The sequence below is a fragment of the Aptenodytes patagonicus genome, chromosome Z (assembly GCF_965638725.1).
Source record: "Aptenodytes patagonicus chromosome Z, bAptPat1.pri.cur, whole genome shotgun sequence".
NCBI lineage: Eukaryota > Metazoa > Chordata > Aves > Sphenisciformes > Spheniscidae > Aptenodytes > Aptenodytes patagonicus.
The window spans coordinates 51,555,576-51,579,829 of NC_134982.1; the positions used below are offsets into that span (position 1 = coordinate 51,555,576).

A 24,254-nucleotide genomic window follows, 5' to 3' on the forward strand; every position below is an offset into this window, starting at 1 on the left:
ATTAATTAGCTGAAAAAGAGAGACGACTTAGAAGAGTAAAAGGGTGAGGAATCAAAGCAGGGAGAAGTCCTGGTTTCGGCAGGGACAGAGTTAATTTCCTTCCTAGTAGCTGGTACAGTGCTGTGTTTTGGATTTAGGAGGAGAACAATGTTGGTAACACACCGATGTTTTAGTTGTTGCTAGGTACTGCTTACACTAGTCAAGGACTTTTCAGCTTCCCGTGCTCTACCGACTGAGAAGGCTGGGGGTGCACAAGAAGCTGGGAGGGGGCACAGCCAGGACAGCTGACCCAAACTGGCCAGAGGGACATTCCATACCATGTGACGTCATGCTCAGTACATAAACTGGGGAAAGCTGGCCAGGGGGGCCGCTGCTCAGGCTCTGGCTGGGCATTGGTCAGCGAGTGGTGAGCAACTGCATTGTGCATCACTTGCTTTGTGTATTCTTTTATTAGTATTAGTATTAGTATTATTCTATTTTATTTCAATTATTAAAAACTGTTCTTATCTCAACCCACGCATTTTCTCACTTTTACTCCTCCAATTCTCTCCCCCATCCCACCAGGAGGGGAGAGTGAGCGAACGGCTGTGTGGTGCTCAGTTGCCGACTGAGGTTAAACCACGACACCTTCCCTTACTCCATTTGTCTTGAAGGAATTTGTTTTCAAGGAAGCAGCATATCACTAGTCTATAAAGCAGAATAATAATTTCTAATTTGCTTAGTGATAACCATCTCCATCCCTCCTAGCCTCAACTAACTCGCTCATTTTCAGCTGGAAATGAAGGAAAGGGGAGGAAACACTGAAAAAGAAAAGCAGAATGGGAAATTATATGAAGAAAAAATCATGCATGTAAAATTAATTAGCTGAAAAAGAGAGATGACTTAGAAGAGTAAAAGGGTGAGGAATCAAAGTAGGGAGAAGTATGCGTTATTAGTTTTGGGTGAAGAAAGACTGAAGAATAAGATTTTCCTGAATTAAGTACCTGGATTATCTTCCATAATATTCAGAGCCTCAATAGCAGCAGCAGCTAACAAAGGAGGCAGGGATGCAGAAAAGCAGTAGCCTTGGCCAGACAATCGCTGGGGGGGGCGCAGGGGGAGGGAAGAAAAAAAAATAACTTTTTTGTTTATAGCAGTACAGACGATGTTTTAAAAGTTAATTCACATACATTTAAACAACTTCTGCTGTACACTTATAGGTTCATGGAAGGATTTAAAAGTAGGTTTCCAATTCATCTACAATATTTCATAGAACCAGACAGTTTCTGTATGGAATCAAATGTTGCATAATAATTTATATCTTAACACTCCTGGCAAATTGGTATTAGTAACTAACTCTAAGTAACTATTCCTGCCACACCATATGAAAATGAGACCTGGCTTACCTGATGGTCAATAATAAAAGATCTTCCACAGCAAAATCCTCCAATAGAAGCCAGTGAATTTTCCATGTTTGCACTAATAAGATCAATATCATCAATCTGCCAGTTAAATTAAAAAGTTATTAAGAGATGCTTTGGATTACATCAAGACTATTTATAAGATAAATCTACTGAAGATGTATCTTGTTTCATATAATCATGAATACTAGAGAAGATCCACCAAACCATCACATATTAAAATGAAGCTACAATTGAAATAACAATTTCAAGCAATATAAAAGGACTTTAGAAATTGAGATTTATGGATCTGTAGATAATATACATAAGATCATTCTTTTCCAAGCATTGCAACGTGAAGAACACAAACAGAAAAAAACAAATTATATAGATACTGGTGACAATTCCTCAAAGCACTCAGTGTGACAGTGTCCTTTAAGAATGTAAGTAGTCCCACTGCAGGCAGTAGGAGTCAGAACGTGATTAAAATTGAGCATAAGCCTAGTTAAATCAGAGTTTGAACCTTAGAGACACAATTGTCTTATTTCATTTGTTAGTTGCAGACATATTTTTTGCCAGATTCTGTAATGCACACTAATGACCACTGCTACAAATTCCCATTCTGAGCAGACAAAATGGAAAAATTATGTTTGTAAATGAATTTAACATAGAAGCCACTTAATTAGATGGTACTGGGCAAACATCAAAGTAGCACTGTTTGTTTCCTTTCCTAAAGCTGTTTAACATTCATTTTCTCTTTTCCACATTTGGTATTAAGACACTTAAAGAGAAAACAATAGGAAATAGGGGAAGACAGAATAAATTCTCAGAATTTGGTATTTCACTTCCAAGCTGAACACAGACACTGTCAGAATGTAGTGAGAGATGCTCCACACTAAGACACGGGCAACCAAAAGAGCACTTCTTCCTTTCCCAGCTCAAGTGACTGTGGTAGCAAACAACCTCAAGGATACCGTTTTGGATTTCCAAAGTACTCCTCAGCTGAAAAAACACCACAAAAGGTAGGCTCTTGGAAAAATAATTTGGCTTAATCTGCCAGTAAAGTAGTAAGACAACATCTTTGAAAGGACTATCAAAAGCTTTATCCTATTTTTCCCTACTGGAATAAAAGGCAATAGAGCAAAGTAGGCTGGCTATACGCTGAGAAGATTTTTCTGACTTAACCCTAGCCCCCAAATATTTCTGTGTAAGCATGACACTTTTACGTGTATGCAGCTGGAAAATACTGCAATCATCATCTCACTCAGTGACCAAAAAAATGATAAAATTATGCATTGTAAAAATTCTTTTATCCTCCACACTAAAGATAAGTAAAATTATTTCAAGTAAGCACATGAAAGAAAAGTGCCAAGACCTGAATGCTTTAAGACTGATAAAGAAAAGTATGTTTAAATTTCTATCGTACACTACTAAACATTGTTAATGCCATAGGTATAAGAAATCAATTGCACAATTTTCTTCTGTACAAGTCTCTTGTTCACAACAAAACTAACAAAAAAGGCACTTACATTTATTCCAAAGTGTTCAGTAATTCCTCTTCCATGTTCTCCAAGGACTCCAAAGGAAAGGCTCTCCTCCAAAAATATTCTAACTTTGTATTTATACTTCAATTTTATCTAAAACAGAGCAAATGATATAAAATACAAGTCAAGCCCACCAGAATTCGGTGATAAAATGGGTGGGGGAGATAAGGTAAAGACAAAGTACAGTACCCTGAATACTGCAAAAATGTCAGTTCTAGAGTTGAGTTCTGTCATTAAGACATTTTAAAAGCCTTCAAAATTCTTCTACCATATAAGAGTAGAGTAAATTTCATAAATGTTCATGTACCAAATTTTTTTTTTTTTTTTAAATAGGCTATCAAGTACTTTCAAGATGATGCATTTTCACAGCATTTCTTCCATTATCTGCTAGAATATAGCCTGCACAAAAAGCCAATTTATGCTGAATAGCAAATGTTTTCCTTGGAGTCAGTGTTTATGACAGCTGTGTGAGGGTTTCTTTGAACCTTTGTCTTTTTTGTTTAGATATAACTGAGTTTAACAATTTAGTATCATACAGCATAGCTGAAAAGACAGTATATTTTACAGGTTAAAACCTAAGACCATAACCAGATACTCATTTGCAAGTCTCATTACATATAGCTTCACAATCCTAATCCTGATCAGAAGTTTCAAAACAATGTAAGATTTGGGATCACCATTTCATGAACATTTGAGAAAGCAAGAAGGTAAACAAAAAAACTGCATGCAGAGCTTTTCTAGGTAGGTTTAACGTTATGATACTACTATTTCATGAGCCACATGTTTTCATATGCAGAGTTTAAAAGGCAAACTGAAACGACTTACCAATTCTGGAAGAGGGCAAACGTCTCCTGTGTTCATATACAATCCTTCCACTACAATAAACCTTCGAGTTACACGGGCCTTGCGAGGATTCTTCAGAGAAAGATATGGTTTCAGTTCATATCAATTGTTACTAACAAGTGAAGCTCTGAAGATTTTTTGATAGGGAAGGACAGCAATGGGAAGGGAAGGAAGACAATGTCTCTTTTTCAAGTAAGCTTTTATTTTAGTTTAAACTTAGTATTTCTCATTTGTGACAAAAGTTGAAATGCCTCATTGGACTAGTTTTTCTTTATTTTGTAATAATTTTAAAGCTTTTAACTTTTACACAAGACTTAAGATGCCTTGTTTTGCAACAAATCATAATTAATCCATTTGAACTTTATGAATAAAATACAAACAATACAACTACAGAACAAATACTACAAATCTTGGTCTCTATTATATTCATCATTAGTCTGAGCATTTAGAAAGCTTTTCAACAAGTGGTTTGTGCACCAGGATTCTCAATGCAGCACAAACCTCTCACAAATAGTGTCTTCATAAAACACAATCCAAAAGTATTCATAACATTCACATTACAATCTCCTTGTCTGATCTCTGGGCAATACAGGCCATAAGAATATCCTGCACTGGTTTCTGTTTAAACTTCAATGGTATGATTTGAATTTTGTTGTTTTAAAATGCCATCCCCCTGGTATTTACTTTAAACCTTACTGCTATCTTCTGATCAAGGATATTAAGTCATGCTTCTTACCTTTTTCAGTTCTTGTAAAAAGATTCAGAGAACATCTATTTGACTTTTCTGAGTGGTAGGCACCAAAACTAGGCACAGTTCACTCCACAAATTGGATCAACTCTAGTGGTAAGATCTACCCCATCCTAGTCAGTACATCTTAGTTATACACACATGGTCTATTTTAAGCTCTTGGCCACCAACTTTATGTTCACATTCAGCTAATTACATTAAGAAACTTTAACCGTGTAGCTAAACCAAAGCACTCTGCTCTAACAAACCAAATGTGTTACACAAATTGCATCACTAGTCTGTCAACCACATCTAAAAACTCATGTAAAGATAACCTGACAAAATGTATTTTCCATGCAGGTATGTTAACTAGTATGCTGTCTATAAATTTGCTATTAATCAGATCCATTACTAATTTAGACTAATGTTAAGCTGACTTGCTTCTAATTATGCAGTTTATCTACTTTACTTCTTCTATGTGTTAGCACAAAATCAGCTTTCTTCCAACTGTCTCTAACTTTCCAGCATTCTGTGAACGAGGCACATAATGATGATAGCTCTTCAGCTAATTCTTTTAAAATTCATTTAACCAAGTCATCTGTACTTGCTGATCCTGATTCAGTAGCTGCTTTTGGATCACCCTTTTGTATTACTGTCAGAATGAGAAGCAAGCCATCAAACTGACCCAAATTTTTCAAGAGAGAGAATATCTTAAGAGTTGAGTGCAAGATAGGGGAAGAGTCTAAGGGGGGGAAAAAAAACCATGTTGATTCTATAAATTAAAGGGTTAGGACTAGCTGCTTTTCTGTTGATTTTACAGTGTGACATTCAAACTGATAATTAACTTGCATGATTTATTAGGTAAATGCAGTTATACAAATTTCTAAAAGACTAAAAAAAGCTCTGTAATAGTATTTTTAAAAAATAAAATAATCTCACACTTCAGTCATCTGCCCATAAAGATATTCCCCCACTACCAATGCCTGTGAGCTCGCTTCCAGTGGTTATACAGACAAATGCAAATAAATAATTTTAAAAAAAAAAAATCTATCTTAATTACATAAGCAACATTAACTGCTCAATAGAGATTTATGAAAACCAAGTAACTGCCTATAAGCACTGCATCCATTCAATTACACAACCCAAAAATAAAAAATGTGTGGGAGGTGGCACAAAAGAGTACAAATATTTCTTCAAAGGAATGGTACCTTTTGATCTTCAGTCTCTTGTTCTTTCAACAGTCGTTCAAGGTCAGCCATATCATTATGCTTAAATAACTTGATGTTACTACGAGATGCTTGTAATCCCTTCTGAATAGCAAAGCAGGCAGCTTCATCTCTGTAAATACAGCAAGCCCTTCTAAGTTTGCACTCGGTTTAACAATTATTCAAAGAAAGCTGGCTATTAGGACTGTCCTGCTTTTGAGCAGATATCTGTGCTTAGGTGTAGTTAAAACCAGATTCATTAAAGCATCATGTATTTTATTTACATTTTGAAAATTCATTTCCAAAGCTTCTCAACTTTTCTATACAATATAGCCACTAAAAGCAAGCCAACAGGTTTTTTCTTGAAGTGTACACTTGTCCTTTTGTTTGTATGTGACAGCAGTTTATTTGAGCACACCATTCCATGGCCCGGGTACAATACCATAGTAATCATCCCAGAAACCTCCCACTCCATTTGCTTTGGGTCTTAGAAAAAAGGCGCAAAGATGTGCCTGTAACATTTACAGTGGTTCTCCAAGTATTCAAAACCTGCTTTTTAATATTCTTTGGGAATTACTCTCTCAGTGTTCAAAGAACTATCTGCCATTTTTAAGTGTTCGAAAAGCAAATCTCTGAGCATGATGGGGTATGCAATTTCACAGCTGCTTAGGTCGAGTAATTTTTAAAAGTGGCAACTAAATCAAACCTTCTGCAAGTGCTAAATACAGTAATTTCAACCAAGTTGCTTTTAAATATGGTGAGATCTTTCATCAGTGAGAAGCTGAAACAGTACAAGACAGCTAAATCCAGGACACACTGGCATCTTGAATAGTGTGCACTATCCTGGTCATTCGCCTCAAAAAAGCTGATCCAGAAAATGTTTAAAGATGACCAAAAAACATGATCAAAGTTATGAAGGAACTTCTGTAAAAGAAGTCAAATAGGCTGCAAGCCTTACACTTAGAAAAGAGAGCACTGAAGAAAGATTTTGGCAGACAAATGCAAAAGTATCAGTGTGTTGCGGCTTAAGCCCAGCAGGCAGCTAAGCCCCACACAGCCACTCGCTCACTCCCCCCATGGAGAAGATGCATCAGTTCACTGTCTAAAAATCAAATGCATCAACTGAAATTAGTAGGTGTTATATATAAAACAACTATTCCTTCATATTGTTTCATAAAATGTTCAAGTTAAACTGTGAAATTACATGTCGTAGAAGCATTGTGGATATTAAAGATTTACAAAGGCACTAAAAGAATAGGAAGGCTTAAGAAAAATCCATCAACTACTACTAAACCCAAACCCTCCTCTTTGGCTCAGAAAGTTTTGACTATTACTACATTGTTTCTCCTGGTTTTTTACTCTTCCCTAGACAAATTATGACTGGCTACTCTCAGGGACCAGATACTGGGCTTGCTGAATCCTTAGTTTGACCCTGCATAGCTGTTCTTGTGTTACTTTAATATGTACCAATATTTATCCAACTAATCCTTTGCAAATATGCATGAGGGAAACAACTGTCCTGCAAGAAAGGTGAAAAGCCAGCAGTAAACAGGAGAAAAGCAAATATGACTGTACAGTTTCTTAAGAAGAAAACTAGGTATTAAACTTCTGTCAGTTCTTGCTCACATAGTTTGATTTTTTCTTTTCCATCTCTTCCATGATAAAAGCAGTAACTGATTTGATTTGGAGTATTCGGTAAAGAAAAGATACCTGAGCTTTGTACAACAAAATACTCGATCAAAACCAGCATTATTTTCTAACTGGTTAACCTAATATGATTAACAATAATGAAAAATTGAAAGGAAAACTCATTAATCTGGAATTTCCCAAGTAGAAAATGATACTTACACAAACACAATGTCCCCTCTTTTCGAATATGCAGGAATAGCACTGGCAATTGTTGCAAATCCATATGAGTATATAATAGCTTCCTCTGTCCTCATGAATTTTGCTAGTCGTTCTTCTAATTCTAAGTGCACATCTATTGGAGAGAAAATTTGAAAAGATCTTAGATAGTTTACTTGTTTTCATATCAGAAAGACTATCATTGCTTTTAGCATCATCTAATTGAAGCAAACAGAATGCTTATTTGTAGGAAGATTGTTACAACAAGTAACTTCCCAAAAAACAGCTGCAACCAATCCAGCCTTACTTAAACTGCTAAGTAACCCAATGTTAATCAGAAGCTTTGATAGATCTGGAAATATTTATGTAATGTGGTTCTCTCATGTTCTTATGCAATGGTAATTAAAATCTACTTGTGATTAGATGCAGCGTTCCTGGACTGTGACTAGGGAGCACAGCCACTACAGTCAGGCAACAAACAGCTATGTAATTTATAGCAATTAATGAGGTCCTGTTGGCAGACTGTCAGTTCTTCCAAGCTGATGCTTCCACTGCATACAGGACAGCTATCATTATAACAGAAAACTGCTCTTGTCAGGCTGCAATCACATACCATCTCCTGAATGCACTTCAGGCAATTGAAAAGGTCACCATCTCCATGCCAGAGATTACTCACCCTTAAGATAAACTGACACTATTACATGCACAAGCATTTCCCAAACCAACTTGGTCAAAGTGACCCATGTTAGAAACAAAACACCAATAAATCAAAAGATTAAGAAGGTTAATACCACATGGTGAGTGGATTGTTGCTGCAGAAAGGTGATCACAGCGTTAAGTATTCTGCCTAAGCAAAATAACCTGTATCAGACAAGCTATTATTTTGTGTAAGTCTCTTGCCATGACCTGCTTCTGCCAGCAAATGTTAGTCAGAGAATTATGCCTTTTATCAACTGGAAATAAATAAGATTAAAGGGCAAATAGAGGTCCTTAGTGTGTGATTTAAAAGATCACCATTGGCCAAATGTTACCTTTTTGCAACTATTGAAAGTTCATTGAAACTAAATTCAAATAAGGTAACACCAGTTAAAAATACAAATTCTTCAATAGCCTATGAGGCACTGTTATGTCAGTGTTGCTATTTCTAGCCAGGTACCAACAGCAAGGGTGTAGGAAGAAAAAAAACTGGCTGGACGGCCGGGCCCAGAGAGTTGTGGTGAATGGAGTTAAATCCAGTTGGCGGACGGTCACGAGCGGTGTTCCCAGGGCTCAGTTTTGGGGCCGGTCTTGTTCAATATCTTTATCGATGATCTGGATGAGGGGATTGAGTGCTCCCTCAGTAAGTCTGCAGACGACACCAAGTTGGGCGGGAGTGTTGATCTGCTCGAGGGTAGGAAGGCTCTGCAGAGGGACCTGGACAGGCTGGATCAATGGGCCCAGGCCAACTGTATGAGGTTCAACAAGGCCAAGTGCCGGGTCCTGCACTTCGGCCACAACAACCCCATGCAGCGCTACAGGCTTGGGGAAGAGTGGCTGGAAAGCTGCCTGGTGGAAAAGGACCTGGGGGTGTTGGTTGACAGCCAGCTAAATATGAGCCGGCAGTGTGCCCAGGCGGCCAAGAAGGCCAATGGCATCCTGGCCTGTATCAGAAATAGCGTGGCCAGCAGGAGTAGGGAAGTGATCGTGCCCCTGGACTCGGCACTGGTGAGGCCGCACCTCGAATACTGTGTTCAGTTTTGGGCCCCTCACTACAAGAAGGACGTTGAGGTGCTGGAGCGTGTCCAGAGAAGGGCAACGAGGCTGGTGAGGGGTCTGGAGAACAAGTCTTATGAGGAGCGGCTGAGGGAACTGGGACTGTTTAGCCTGGAGAAAAGGAGGCTGAGGGGAGACCTCATCGCTCTCTACAACTACCTGAAAGGAGGTTGTAGCGAGGTGGGTGTTGGTCTCTTCTCCCAAGTAACTAGCGATAGGACGAGAGGAAATGGCCTCAAGTTGCACCAGGGGAGGTTTAGATTGGACCTGAGGAAAAATTTCTTTACTGAAAGAATGGTGAAACATTGGAAGAGGCTGCCCAGGGAAGTGGTTGAGTCCCCATCTCTGGAGGTATTTAAAAGACGAGTAGATGAGGCACTTAGGGACATGGTTTAGTGGGCATGGTAGTGTTGGGTCGACAGTTGGACTCGATGATCTTAGAGGTCTTTTCCAACCTCAATGATTCTATGATTCTAAGAAAGGGCTTTGTAAAAATCTTTACTTTGCTATACTAAACAAATATCTAGCATAACCTTTCCCCAAAAGGGCACATCCACCTGATTCCTATATTTATACAATAAAAGCAAAAGGTACGTCTTCAAACAGCAGCCTCCCAATCGCAGTCAAGAGCAATTTTATCCATTGACTGCAAACTATGAATCTTCAACAATCCTTTCCTAATGTTTACCTGAGCATCAAAAAATTGAATGGAAAGGAATTATTTTATTTGGTTTTCCACTGGTTTTAAATGGAAACAAAAAGTTTAATCACTTATTATTTGAAAGTTTTCTTTTGCTGGATCACTTTGATCCAGCTGTATTAGATATACCAAACATTCAGAGAAACCTAGAACAGCCTTTCTTCTCCAAAGTCTTTGGAAGGAAGGATACTGATTGGAGTTATCTAATCTACTTTCTGATAGCGATTTTAAGTAGTCCTTTTTCAGAATCTTTGTATCTTTTTCTTTATTGTTACACGGACTTCAGGACCAATGAAACAATCTCCAGTCAGGCTTCAATACAGGATGGATGAACTTTGATTCGATTATTGAACAAAAAGCCCAAGAAAGATCTTTTTCTGGCAGCAAGCATCAAAAAAGAGGCTGGCCACATGGCTTTTAAAACATGCAATATAAACAGCATTCAGCCAAAAATGTTCCTTCTTGAAGTCCTGCCAGTAGAGAATAACAAATTAAGGGAAACAAGGACTGAACTACTACTTTGAGTGCCCAGCTATTGATACCCTAATGGGGAAAAATGTTTCGTTTGCGTGTAAAAGACCAGCTACATCCTTTAACTAAAAAACTGGAAAAGACAATGAGACCATCACAGTTAAAAATGAAAACTTGCATGCTTCTCACTGAGCTTTACGCAGCAACAACCACCACTACACTGAGCAAGGGCTAGGTGAAAACAGTGGGCGAAAGAAATACTGTCAGCAATAATGAGCTAACTAATATGATCAGATTTATTTTAAGGAAAAAAATTTTACAAGCCTAGTAAATTTTGCCAAAGGCAAGAACACTGAAGTTGAGAATAACATACAGCATACACAAATTTGATACATCATTACATAAGGGAATGAATGCTTTGTATAACTGTGAGGTTGAAAAGCTTAAGACAGTATTAATTAAGGCTTCACCACCATTCCACTGTGATAAAAAGAGAATACTATCTGACTTTCCTATTCTTTATTGCAATGATTTGCTTTAGCCTGGTTACATCACTTGGATTAGCCTAGTTTAAGTGAAATCTACAAACACTACCTAGAGTACATTTGCACAGAGGAAAATACAATTGGAACAACTTTCTACATAATTATGAAACCTTAATAAAGCTATTATTGTCAACAGCTGCTATGAAGTGCCAGTTTATTGCCTAGCACGTGCTTGCATGCAAGTCAAAAGCAGAAGAAGCAGAAACCAAATCCCACATCATCTTTTATGTATTTTATCGGGTAGCCAGTCCTGATCTTCACAGTAGTACTGAAATTGTGCCTTCTAGGCAATCAACAATAGCCTTAAAAAAAAACCACCACCAAAAAAGTGATTCACCCCTCAGCTGTCATTATGGTGAAAATAAACATAAAGATTCAGTTATGTGTGAATATACTAGTATTTCAAGATTCACATAGGATAAAGGCATGGATGCAGTTTTCAGGGATACAGCACAAAACAAAAATGTCTTAATAGGGACTCACTAAATCTACGAAATCCCTTCAAACAGGCAGAGATATGGAGAATCAAGCCTTCATTCAAAACAAATTATAACGATATCTATGTTTCCAAATAAAGTGATCTCTAATACTGATATGAAATATCAGCCCCTAAGAGGGGATAATTCTGAGTGACAACAATTGGCAATCATCAATTAAATCCTACATAGTTAAGAGGAAACTACGCAGTTCTGGACACAACATGACTCATTTACCAAAGTCACAGCACATGAAAAATTGTGTGAAAAGTTTGAGTTATACAACATCACTGATGTAAGAAGCGTTTCTTATCAGAGATTCATAATCCTGCAATACTCAAATGTTTAACATCAAGGGAAAATGGGAACACAGTTTGGGATCCAACAAGAACAGCAGGTGTTTTTCTCAAATTTTAAACCAATTCTCTGTTACTTTATCTGTAAAAGATATCTCAAATAGGTGAGTGTAACCATTTCTTCACTAGTGCTGTCATGTAGCAATACCACCGATATATCCCCTGCTTTGTGAAATGGAGCATTTACCCCAAAAATTCAAAGCCAATGAACAGCAACCAAACTAAACGCAAAAGCTATACAGTTTGGATCTTAGGATAAGACCTCCAAAGAGGGCAGGAAACAACTCAAAGAATCTCTCACTTACCAGAGAAAATCAACTTTTAACCAGTCTGTTTCGAGTAATTAGTAGAAAGAAGCAAAGTGAAAGATTTCACGAAACTTAAAATCAGCCTGGACTCAAAAGGCAAGAGGCATTAGTCCACAAGTTTCCTTGAGCTTTTCAGTGTTCTTGGAAAAAAAAAAAGCCTGTATGAATTCCAACACATCACTGCTGAACTGTGATCAGTGAGGGAATCTAGCTTCCTAAAAGCTCTCTACTAATCAATGGGCTACCATCACCTTCTTTAGAAATGAATTATGGTTCTAGGCTAATGAACTATTTATAAGATTGATATCAAAGACTCAATTTCGTTCTGATATATAGCCTTCTAACAAATCAAGATAGGTACAGCACTTGGTTGATCACTTAAAGGACTAGCTTGATTAACTGAGAAAAGTTCAAGTTAGTCTTGAATTCAAGTCAAGGCTATAGGAAGCTAACTCTATGAAATCATTTGAGTAACAAACATGCTGTGAATTCCATCACCTCTGAGAAGAGACTGGGAAGTTCACAAGACGATGAGATGATGGTTTTAGCGTGCAACTGTGCAGCTATTCACGTATTGCTCTTTGGTTTCCATGCAGTATTTCAAAATAACAATGCCTGTAAAGAACTATTTCCAGAGGCTGATATTTAACAACTGACTACTTCTGAAAAAGAATGAAAAAACCCTTAGTAACACCTGCTTGCGTCATAAAATCTCTTAATTACAACATTAAAGTCATCAGTAAAGGAAAACTTCATTTTGACTACAGCATTAGATAAACTTAACTAATAATCTTTATCATAGAAATCAGACTGCCCTCTTGTGGTCTACTTTGAAGCTTATTATTAATTTACACTTAAATTCACCATGCATGATTAAATTCTAATATGTTTATTTCCTCTTTCTATTATGGTGACCAGAACTAAAACAGATTATATTTAGCTTCACAACTCTCCTCCCAGACCAGCATTAGAAAGAGTAAGAAAACACATAAAATGAGTAAGAAACAAAGCTACGAACAATAAATGCTACCAATCCTTAACAATTACAGTAAAAAGCGTGTTAGAGGGTAACTGTTCTTCACAGCAATAGAAATAATTTGCTGCTTATACATAGGACTATTTTGGCTGACTTACCAAACCAGTCTGAACACCTGTAAAGGCAGATCAAAGAAAGTTACTCACCAAAAGTACCATAGAATCCTCTAGGTCCACAAGTGCCAACACCATATTTCTTCAGAGATGCCTGGGCTGCACTCTTTAACAGAAAAGAATTACATGAAATATTTATTCCTACACTAGATCTCTAACTCTTCTATATACTTCACATAGACAATTTGTCCTGGTTTCGGCAGGGATAGAGTTAATTTTCTTCCTAGTAGCTGGTACAGTGCTGTGTTTTGGATTTAGGAGGAGAAAAATGTTGGTAATGCACCGATGATTTAGTTGTTGCTAGGTAGTGCTTACACTAGCCAAGGACTTTTCAGCTTCCCATGCTCTACCGACTGAGAAGGCTGGGGGTGCACAAGAAGCTGGGAGGGGGCACAGCCAGGACAGCTGACCCAAACTGGCCAGAGGGACATTCCATACCATGTGACGTCATGCTCAGTACATAAACTGGGGAAAGCTGGCCAGGGGAGCCGCTGCTCGGGGACTGGCTGGGCATCGGTCAGCGGGTGGTGAGCAACTGCACTATGCATCACTTGCTTTGTGTAGTATTATTATTATTTCAATTATTAAACTGTTTTTTCTCTCAACCCACGAGTTTTCTTTTACTTTCCCAATTCTCTCCCCCATCCCACTGGGGGGGGGGGGGGGGGGGGGGGGGGCAGGGGGGGGCAATGAGCGAGCAGCTGTTTGGTACTCAGTTGCCGACTGAGGTTAAACCACAACACAATTTTATACCAATGTACACAGGCCAGTTCTTGCATCACGTAACATGACCTGCTTTACAATAAGTATAATAATGTACTGAATTCTATAAATTAATTTCACATCAAAACTATTTTAGACAAGTGTTTAAGCATCGTTCATTGTATTCTAATGATTAAGGACATTAGATACTAATCTAAATTGATAATCAGCTAGTATGCAGTAAGTACACCAGATTAAACTTTAGTAAAAAGACAAACTTAAACAGCACAAAATTACAAGGTTTATAAATCTTCCTTGCTGTTTTAGAACTATACTTCCTTGACAAAGTTTGTGCTTTCTGAAGTCATTCTTAATTTCAATATAACATACAAAGTAAAAGAGGAATAATCACACAAATACAGGAACTGGAAAAACTCACCTTAACCTTTTCATTATCCAAAAGTCCAAGAAAGTTAAACGATGCAAAGTTTATACATTCCCTGCCATTAACAGTGATTATATGGGTGGGAGGACTGAAAAAAAATTACAGACCTATTGTTATGAATGAACAGTTGCCATTTTCATAAACGGTCAAACAGTACAGGAGTTTTGTTTTTCAACAGTAAAAAATACACTTCAATACTACAAAATCAAAAGTTTTAATTAATCACTTAAGAGGGTTCAGAAGTCTCAAAGCTAAGCCAAATACAAAACCTTATGTCCACCCATTTTTGTATGCGTTGTCAAGTATTACAGTTGAGATCCTATACTATTCCTCAAACACAATAGTTTTCAACAGGCTTTTCCCATGTGGAAACTAGCACTGAGCAATTTTCACAATCAAAATTAAACACGGCTGCTCAAATGTCAAATGCCTGTGCACAGCTGCTCCAAATCTGGTTGCTGACAATATTTCAATGGCTACATTTGGCATGCAAAGCAAATAAACTTTAAGCCCAAGCTATTCACTACAAGTTAAGAAAAACACTGAACTGCCTGAATTTCACTTAAAAAAACTCCAGGATTTTGTTTTATGTCTCTTCACTTTAAAAATTAAGCACGTGTTGCTTCAACCAAGCAATTACAAAACTTACAAAACAGCTCTGAAAAGCTTTCAGCTAACACAGTGGATGTGCCCTGCATCTTCATCACTGTCATTCCATGACATTAAAGTGACACAAGCTGAACCTGACCCCACGAAGGAGCAGTCCTGCATTCCTGCAGTGCATCTTCTGCACAGTAGTAGCATTATACAAATGCACAGCAAACTGTTTTGGGGAACTGACTGCCATTAAAAATACACCTGGATCTGCTCCTCTGTCTTGCTCATAAACGAGTTGTACCAAATGTTGGAATTCCTATTAAGTGAAACAACTACTTAGGTTCGCAGATATTCACAAGAGCAGACCTATACCTATGCATTTTGGCACTAACACAAGGTTCAGTATATTCCCACCATACTATTAGACCTGGTAAATTTACAATTTGCCCCCACAGCTCCACCTCTCAAACCTAGAAAATACACTAATATTCACTAACTACTTGCCCTGACAAAGCTGCAGCCCTCATGAAAAGATGGCCACACTTTGCTATCAGAATTTTACCCCACCTTCTAAATGAACACACATGGTTAGGCAGAAAACACTCATAGAAAAGCTTATTCCAGTGAATAATTATATACAAACAACGGATGCTAACAGTATCATAGAATCATAGAATGGTTTGGGTTGGAAAGGACCTTAAAGGTCATCTAGTTCCAACCCCCCTGCCATGGTCAGGGACACCTTCCACTAGACCAGGTTGCTCAAAGCCCCATCCAAGCTGGCCTTGAACTCTTCCAGGGAGGGGGCATCCACAACTTCTCTGGGCAATCTGTTCCAGTGCCTCAGCACCCTCATAGTGAAGAATTTCTTCTTTATATCTAATCTAAATCTACCCTCTTTCAGTTTAAAGCCATTACCCCTTGTCCTATCACTACATGCCCTTGTAAAAAGTCCCTCTCCAGCTTTCCTGTAGGCCCCCTTCAGGTACTGGAAGGCTGCTATAAGGTGTCCCTGCAGCCTTCTCTTCTCCAGGCTGAACAACCACAACTCTCTCAGCCTGTCTTCACAGGAGAGGTGCTCCAGCCCTCTGATCATCTTCGTAGCCCTACTCTGGACTCACTCCAACAGGTCCATGTCTTTCTTATGTTGGGGGCCCCAGAGCTGAACACAGTACTCCAGGTGGGGTCTCATGGGAGCAGAGTAGAGGGAGAGAACCACCTCCCTCGACCTGCTGGCCACGCTTCTTTTTATGCAGCCCGGGATACAGTTGGCTTTCTGGGCTGCAAGCACACATTGCCAGGTCATGTTGAGCTTCTCATCAACCAACACCCCAAGTCCTTCTCCTCAGGGTTGCTCTCAATTCATTCATCCCCCAGCCTGTATTGATACTGAGGATTGCCCTGACCCAGGTGCAGGACCTTGCACTTGGCCTTGTTGAACTTCATGAGGTTCACACAGGCCAACCTCTCTAGCCTGTCATGGTCCCTCTGAATGGCATCCCTTCCCTGCAGCATGTCGACCGCACCACACAGCTTGGTGTCATTGGCAAACTTGCTGAGGGTGACTCAATCCCACTGTCCATGTCGCTGACAAAGATGTTAAACAGCACTGGTCCCAATACTGACCCCTGAGGAATGCCACTCGTCCCTGGTCTCCATTTGGACATTGAGCCGTTGACTGCAGCTCTTTGAGTGCAACCATCCAGCCAATTCCTTATCCACCAAGTGGTCCATCCATCAAATCCGTGTCTCTCCAATTTAGAGACAAGGATGTTGTGCGGGACAGTATCAAATGCTTTGCACAAGTCCAGGTAGATTATGTCAGTTGCTCCTCCCTTATTCACCAACGCTGTAACCCCATTGTAGAAGGCCACCAAATTTGTCAGGCACAATTTGCCCTTAGTGAAGCCATGTTGGCTGTCACCAATCACCTCCTTATTTTCCATGTGCCTTAGTATAGTCTCCAGGAGGATCTGCTCCATGATCTTGCTGGGCACAGAGGTGAGACGGACTGGCCTGTAGTTCCCCAGGTCTTCCTTTTTTCCCTTTTTAAAAATAGAGGTTGTGTTTCCCCTTTTCCAGTCACTGGAAACTTCACCAGACAGCCACAACTTCTCAGATATGATGGATAGTGCTTAGCAACTTCATGTGCCAGTTCCCTCAGCAACTCAAGGGAAGGTAGTTAGCTGGCATTTTAAATCTTACAAGACAAATGCCAAGTTTTCCCCATAGCCACTATTAAGTTTAACAGCCACTACACATTAACATTCTGTCACAATACCTTCCCTAGCTGTAAGCACTGCAAAGGTCTAAATAATTCAAACAATTTATGAATCAATCTGAAAGATATATTTGTTCAGATTTTTTTTAAACATCCAACACTTCCTTTAACTCCACAGTACTGCTTGTTTCAAAATTCTGAACAATAACATTAGGATTATTCACATCACAGTTGATTAAAATAAGCATCCCTTTTCTAAGGCAGACTTTTCTGTGGTGGCAGAACAATCAAAAATGCATCTCCCTGTGACAGTAAATAATTGTGTTCTGTCACTACATTATTTTAAATTATTAGTGTCACTAGAAGGATATTAAGAATGCTTATATTGTAAAAGTTACTGACATAAACAAATCTGAAGTTTGTGAAAGAAATTTCAAAGCAATTTCTGAAATACTGTGATTCTTGCTTAAGTCAGCACACATTTTAAAAGCCTCGTAACATTACAAGAAAGTAATGCTGAGCCATAATTTCCTCACAAAACAACTTCACCATCAAGCATCTCCACTTCTGATTGTCCAAAGAGGAACAACTTTTCATAAAGTGCCAAGTGGCTAGCCACAAAATCAGTTTCTTCTGAAGTGATTTGTCATGACATGGTTTCCCCCAACCCCTACACAGAAGGTGGTAACCACTTTTGGAGGTCTAAGTCTACATATTCAGAAAAATGAAACAAATTACTATCAAACAATACAGACCCACAATGAAGGCAAAGATAAAGTGTCCCTCCCCCTACCCCCAATATTTAAAAAAAAATAATAATAATTACAACATTTAAATTAATAAAGATTTTCTTAATAAGATATTCTTGATAATGTTGAAAAACCAAGACCATCTCTTCAGTGGCAAATTCAGTTCTGCTATCTAAAAATGCAATTCATTTATAAAAGGTTTTAAGGATGTGGAAATGCTTAGTTGGACATCAAGTATTTGAGTTGAAATAAAAACCAGAATTTGTCTTGTTTACATTTACCCTGAAACAATGTTGTAGTTAAGAGCTGGGTGATCTTTTGGTACAGGAGGTACAAGAGGCTCTGGCTGCCATTCTTCAATCAACTCTTCTTTTTCCTGAACAGGAGAAAAGAAATACTGCTCAAAAAGGATTTCCATTAGAAAAGATATTATGCACTAATAAACAGCTGGTAATAGTTGTACGAGAAATGATGTATGCTAATATGTGTCAGCTTTCTGAGACACTTAGAATTGATATTACCTCATTATGTTCAACTGAGGGGTTCTGAATTCTTCAAAGGGAAGGAGATGTTAAGAAAGACAGCCCAGTTGTGCCTGTGCATTAAAGATGTCATGATATGATAATCAAGAGAAGAGATACTAACTTGGTGTCCCTGACAAATTTTAATCAATATTGTTTCATTCAATCTATTAATTATGAAAATCCTCCTCTACAGTTTGTGTAATTGAATACAAATTACATAATAATTGAATATTAATTGCCTCACTTTACATTCTCAAGTCTTCAACAGTGCTGTTCAAACAACTGTGGCATTAAAATACTTACAAAAAACACGTAAGTGAGCAGGACACAATGGAGAAAAACTGCCAAATGCTCAAGAAATGGTAACAGCAACTACTAAACCTTGTATCCCCCACCTAACCATAGAGGAATACTGAACGCACATTCATTTTCAAAGTGGTTTGGAAAACGTTAGTTAGCTGATTTTCCAAAGGACATGCAGTGGACCAGCATAACAGGTGCATTAGACTAGTTCCACATAAATTAGCAACCACTCAGGCAAATATTCCAAAAATCATCCAAAATCATCAACCAAAATCATCCTTCATACCATGAAGGCAGAACTTTCCTGGAGGATTATTTACTAGTACAGCAAGACACACCTGATAACATATTTGTTAACACACTAACTTCGAATGGTATGACTACAATCGGTTTCTATTTCTCTATTATTTCAAAAAGCAGTAGAATATTTAAGGCTACTTATTTCAATACCAAAATATAAATTCTGCAATCGATTTTTGAAAACACCACAGCAATATCTTTTTCCATTTTTATTTTTTCCAAATACACCTTTCAAAGCCTTCGAAGTACAAAAACAAATTAAGATATGAAAAAATCAAAAGGAAACTACATGCAACAATACAATTAGTCTCCTATACTTTCATCACTTTCCTTTTACTAAGCTAATGAATAACTTTGTTTCTAGGTATTTCCAGAGTATTAATTAATATCCCAGGAGCTCCACAAAGGTCTATTTCAAAACATAAATGGAAATTTCAATAGGCCTGTATTTCAGAAAAGATCCTTTTTATGTGAGTATACTCACTTGTGTTTCTAATATTTTGCAGATGTACTTTAAATACCTTTTTATTTAACTTTTTTGTGTTAGATTTCTTAGTGAAATTTAACCCATGGGGCATATATTTTAAAGGAAATAAAATGCCATTAATATGTGCAACAGAATCGAATATATTCAATATTTTGAAGTGGCTACACTTATGTCAGAAAAAGTGCTTAGTTTCTTTAGCCACCATAGGACAGACCCCAGCTGGAGCCTTGCACGCAGTTGTGTATGCGTTGAAATGCTGTTCCACATATTAAGGAAAGCATTAAAATAGGGGGTTTTATTAATTTACCCTGTACTAGTGCCATTCATAGCATGTCAAATAGCAGATTTTAATGCTTCAATTAAAAAAATCCAAACAGATAACTGAGCACCAGAGAACAGAACAATAATAAATTAAGCTGTGTGTAAATACTATTGACTACTATTCATTACTGCATTCTATTATCAAACCTCATGTTTGACATGACTCAGCAAATACCTCAAGAACCGTATGGGAGAAGATTACCATATACTACACTCTTTAAAGATTAACAGGCAACACAGTAACAAAACGGTGGAAAAGTAGTACCCAAACTCAGGTTAACCTCAGATTGGAACCACAACCATAACCTTGTATGCTAAACTCCATTGATCCAAGACAGAGAGTGGCAATTCCATCCTCGTCTCAGAACAGGTACTAGTGCACATCCCTATATTGCTATTTGGGGGGGGGGGGGGGGAATCGAAGATGGAATTTAACACTAAGTGTGCTGACCCACAGCACTGCAAGCCAGCCGCTGCTACAGCACAGCCCTCTCCCAGCCACAAATCCATTCCTGTTCCTTGTGTTGGCATAGGCAGTTCCAAAACCAGACAATAACCTTGTTCAGAAAAATGATCCAGATGAAAACTAACTTGGCAAAAGCAGGATGGATATATAGCTAAACTAGATCCCACAACAAAGTAGTCCCAACCTAGATTGGCTGGTGCTACTGGGAAACCATAACTTGAGTTACAGTTGCCCAGCAGTATCTTATACCTTTTCACAAGAGTTCAAAAAGACTCCTGAAAACCAGGAAGCAGGATGTATGCTCATGCAGCCTTCACTCTGCTCCTACAACAGTTGGTGTCGAAAGACTCCAAATCCCTGATGTACAGTGTAGCTTGCATCAACAGTTCTACGTTCATTTTAGAGCACAGGGTCGCGGGTTTTTTTGTTTTGGTGGTTGTTGTTTTTTGCTTTAATTAAGAAGCAGAATAAATCAGGTGAGAAGTGGTGCAGCCCGTCAGTTATGGAAGGATAACTAAGAAAAGCATTAGATGATATCAAATGCCTAAAGGGGAATGACTTAGGAAGGATGGTGTTTCTTCTGTTTAAGACCTGAACGCAAAGAACATTTGAACAGCTTTCATACAACATAGTTCAAAGGCAGAGCAGGCAACATAACATACCTTTTCTTCAAAGAGGGCAGAATTAAAGCTGTACAAGCATGTACTTAGCTTCTTCATTTAAGTCTAATTCTTTGAACTAAAGGTACAAAATGTCACCAAGCAGCGTAGCAACTGATACACAAATTCAATTAAAATCTTTTTGCCGTGGAGTCTATTAGAAAGAAAAATAGTATTTATAGAAGGACACTGTAACTACAATAAATTAGCATAGTACAATTGCAGTTGAGATCTGTGAACATAAAGATAATGAGCAATTCCTAATTGTAGTTCTCTCCCCCATTCATACTAAGTTGTAAGAAGTTTCCATTCTTCCCTTTGAAATATTTGCAGCACACAAACTAACAGCATAGGTGACAAGCCACAGGTGAGATGTGGCAATACCCTGATTTTTTTCTTAATACAAAATAAAATACACAGAAGACTAATCCTCATTTCAAACAACACTGTTTCACTAATTCTAGCTCACATTCATTCTCCTCATCCGTTACATGACGTTTGCTTTTTGATGGACATAAGGAACATAAACAACAAACAATTGCATCTTCACGTCTTATGTCTTCTGTTTCCACATGTACTTAGCGCAGGTAGTAGTCTACCAAAAGCTTCTGTGATAGAAGTTCCTTTATTATGGTGGGGGATTGGAGATACTGGTGAGTAAAGTGAGTAACAATCTCAATCTAAAATGGTCATCCACACTGCAGATGGGACAGTCCATACCCCTCCCTCCTTCCATTCACCAAATACCTCAGTACGCTGGCCTGGCCTGCTGACGTTTCAGGGTAAACATGACCATCTCCCTCTGACCAAAAAGAGCAGAAGCAGGCTTTCATGCAGTGACCCCACATTCAGAACAGCACTTTTATCTTCTACCTCCTAAGTAGGCACCAAATTTCAGACCAATATCAAGAATAAAAATGTTAATTTTCAAACATATAGAGAAACCAGATTTTAATTCACTATGTAACATCCTTAATATATAGTTGATTCACTTATTTCTCCTCAGTTCACTGTACTGAAAATATCCACTTGATGAAAAGATGAACTCAAAACTTTCAATTTCCACTCTCTCGGGCTGTAATGTAAGTGAACTCATCTCTTTCCCTTTTAGAATTCTTTTTAATTTATAATGTTAAATAAAATATAAATATAAAATGTATATTCTATTTTTATGACTAATATACAATACACACAAAAATATAACCTATAAAATGTTTATAAGTATATTTTATAAATTATAATATACACATTTATACATTTGTGTGTATATATAAACATTTTAAATATATTTATCTAAATATACACACACATATATAAATGAAATGGGTTTGGGTGGTTGTATTTTGTTGGTTGTGGGTTCTACTTTGTAAATGCCAGATACCTTGGGTAAGAGAAATACTTGAGTGTAAACACATCCAATGCAAATTATTTAAATCAGTTGCCTTGTTGACACTGGTTTTTAAGAAAAGGTAGCGATTACGTTCATGAAGACGGTTCTTAGCTAGCACTAGTGTTTTGAAACAGTGTCATACATGCATCTGTGTCAATATCCAAAGATTAGTAATATTTTTTTATTTGCTGGTCCTCAATAACAGATCTTTAATTTCACAGCATGTACAGAATCATGTATCAGCATGGCATAAATTGGCACAAACAACAGGCATGCTAGTTAGAAACTTCTCTCTTTCAAACTATGCTAATACTTTAGAGAATCTTTACCTACATAGGGAGTCTTGGCTCACAATGACTGAAAACCTTTACAAGAACAGACTACATCTGCTCTTCCCTGTAGAATAACATCTGATCAATCTCTGAATGCTGTTCCTGCAAGAGAGAGCTCTTGTGGCCTACAGTATTTCTCAGCCATGCATTAAACATTTGTCGCTGACAGGAACTTTCCAGCCTCCTGACTAGTATCACTCTAATAAAACTGTTCCCGTGCTACTACTGCAGTGAAAATTCTAAAACCAAAGAAAAGAACTATTCCTCCCATCCACAAATGGTAAGGTGTGGCTCCTAATAGGACTTCAGAGATTTTGAGAGAAAAGCTCAGTATCATTTACTGCAGAGTGAAAGACACATACACCTGGAGGGCACCTTCCTTTCACACAAATGGTCAAATGGTTGTTCGCTGGAGAGCTTGTAGATAAATGATGCCATGCAATCTCCCACAGCCCACTCCAGTCCTCAGTGGCACTTTGCCACTTTTCTATAGATTTTATTCTGGGTGAAAAGCCAACAAGAATGTCTATGTCTAGCACCCTGTCTGGCAACAGACTTTATTTGTACTTCTGAAAATTCCAAACTATCAGGAACTTATAGTCACAGAGAAGTACTCCACCTTTTTAATGATTTGGGAGATTTCATTATGTTGGAAGAGAACCAATAGGCATACCTACAAACACTGTTATTAAAGGCTGACAGACAGTCAGTTGAAAGCTGATTCCTGCACTGGATTTTGTAGTACTCTTGCTACACATTTGACTAAACCCAGAAGCCACCTTCGCGGTGGATTTCTTCACTGTTCTAGAAGCGCGACTCCTAAGTGGACTAGGTTGCCCTGGTTCGCCAGGGCAGACTGGTCCTGACAGATCACATTAAGATGGCCGTGCAACAGTGGTATTCTTCAGTAATATTTATTACACGGAGCCAGCTCTGCTCTGGCAGCATCCCCAACAATAATTCACAGAGAAACTCCAAGTATCATTACATGAGTGGCTGACATAAAGGTAGTCTGAGCTCCACCACCTGAGCTGGCCTATCTCCAGCACCTGTACCTGAGCAACCTAATATTTCTTCCTGGTATGTGAAAGACCGGACACCACAGCATGAATCAAACCAGAACAAATCAGAAGGCAAATCAGCAGTCTCCTTGCTGAACAGCTAGCATGTTGCTACACGCAGCTCAACACACACACAGAAGCACCTGGCTGTGTGGGATCCCATATTGTATGAAACAGACTGTACTGGGTCTGGCTGGGATGGCGTTAATTTTCTTCATAGCAGCTCGTATAGCGCTGTGTTTTGATACTACATATAGTGATCTGTGACCAAAACAATGCTGATAACACACTAATGGAGCTCTTGCTGAACAGTGTTTGCACAGTGTCAAGGCCTTCTGTTTCTCACTCTGCCCCCACAGTGAATAGATTGAGGGGTGCACAAGAAGTTGGGAGGGGA

General features: G+C 38.3%; 1 protein-coding gene across 1 annotated transcript in view; it reads right to left on the reverse strand.

Moving 5' to 3' along the window:
- Positions 1 to 24,254, reverse strand: part of SPTLC1 (serine palmitoyltransferase long chain base subunit 1) — a 39,728-nt gene that overhangs the window by 9,769 nt on the left and 5,705 nt on the right. Inside the window, exons 3-11 of the mRNA XM_076362068.1 lie at positions 18,296 to 18,390; positions 14,442 to 14,535; positions 13,334 to 13,406; positions 7,547 to 7,679; positions 5,702 to 5,831; positions 3,749 to 3,838; positions 2,909 to 3,016; positions 1,386 to 1,481; positions 984 to 1,080 (exon numbers count right to left, since the gene is read on the reverse strand). Of these exons, the coding sequence (XP_076218183.1) occupies positions 984 to 1,080; positions 1,386 to 1,481; positions 2,909 to 3,016; positions 3,749 to 3,838; positions 5,702 to 5,831; positions 7,547 to 7,679; positions 13,334 to 13,406; positions 14,442 to 14,535; positions 18,296 to 18,390 (916 nt within the window). The remainder of the gene's footprint in view (positions 1 to 983; positions 1,081 to 1,385; positions 1,482 to 2,908; positions 3,017 to 3,748; positions 3,839 to 5,701; positions 5,832 to 7,546; positions 7,680 to 13,333; positions 13,407 to 14,441; positions 14,536 to 18,295; positions 18,391 to 24,254) is intronic.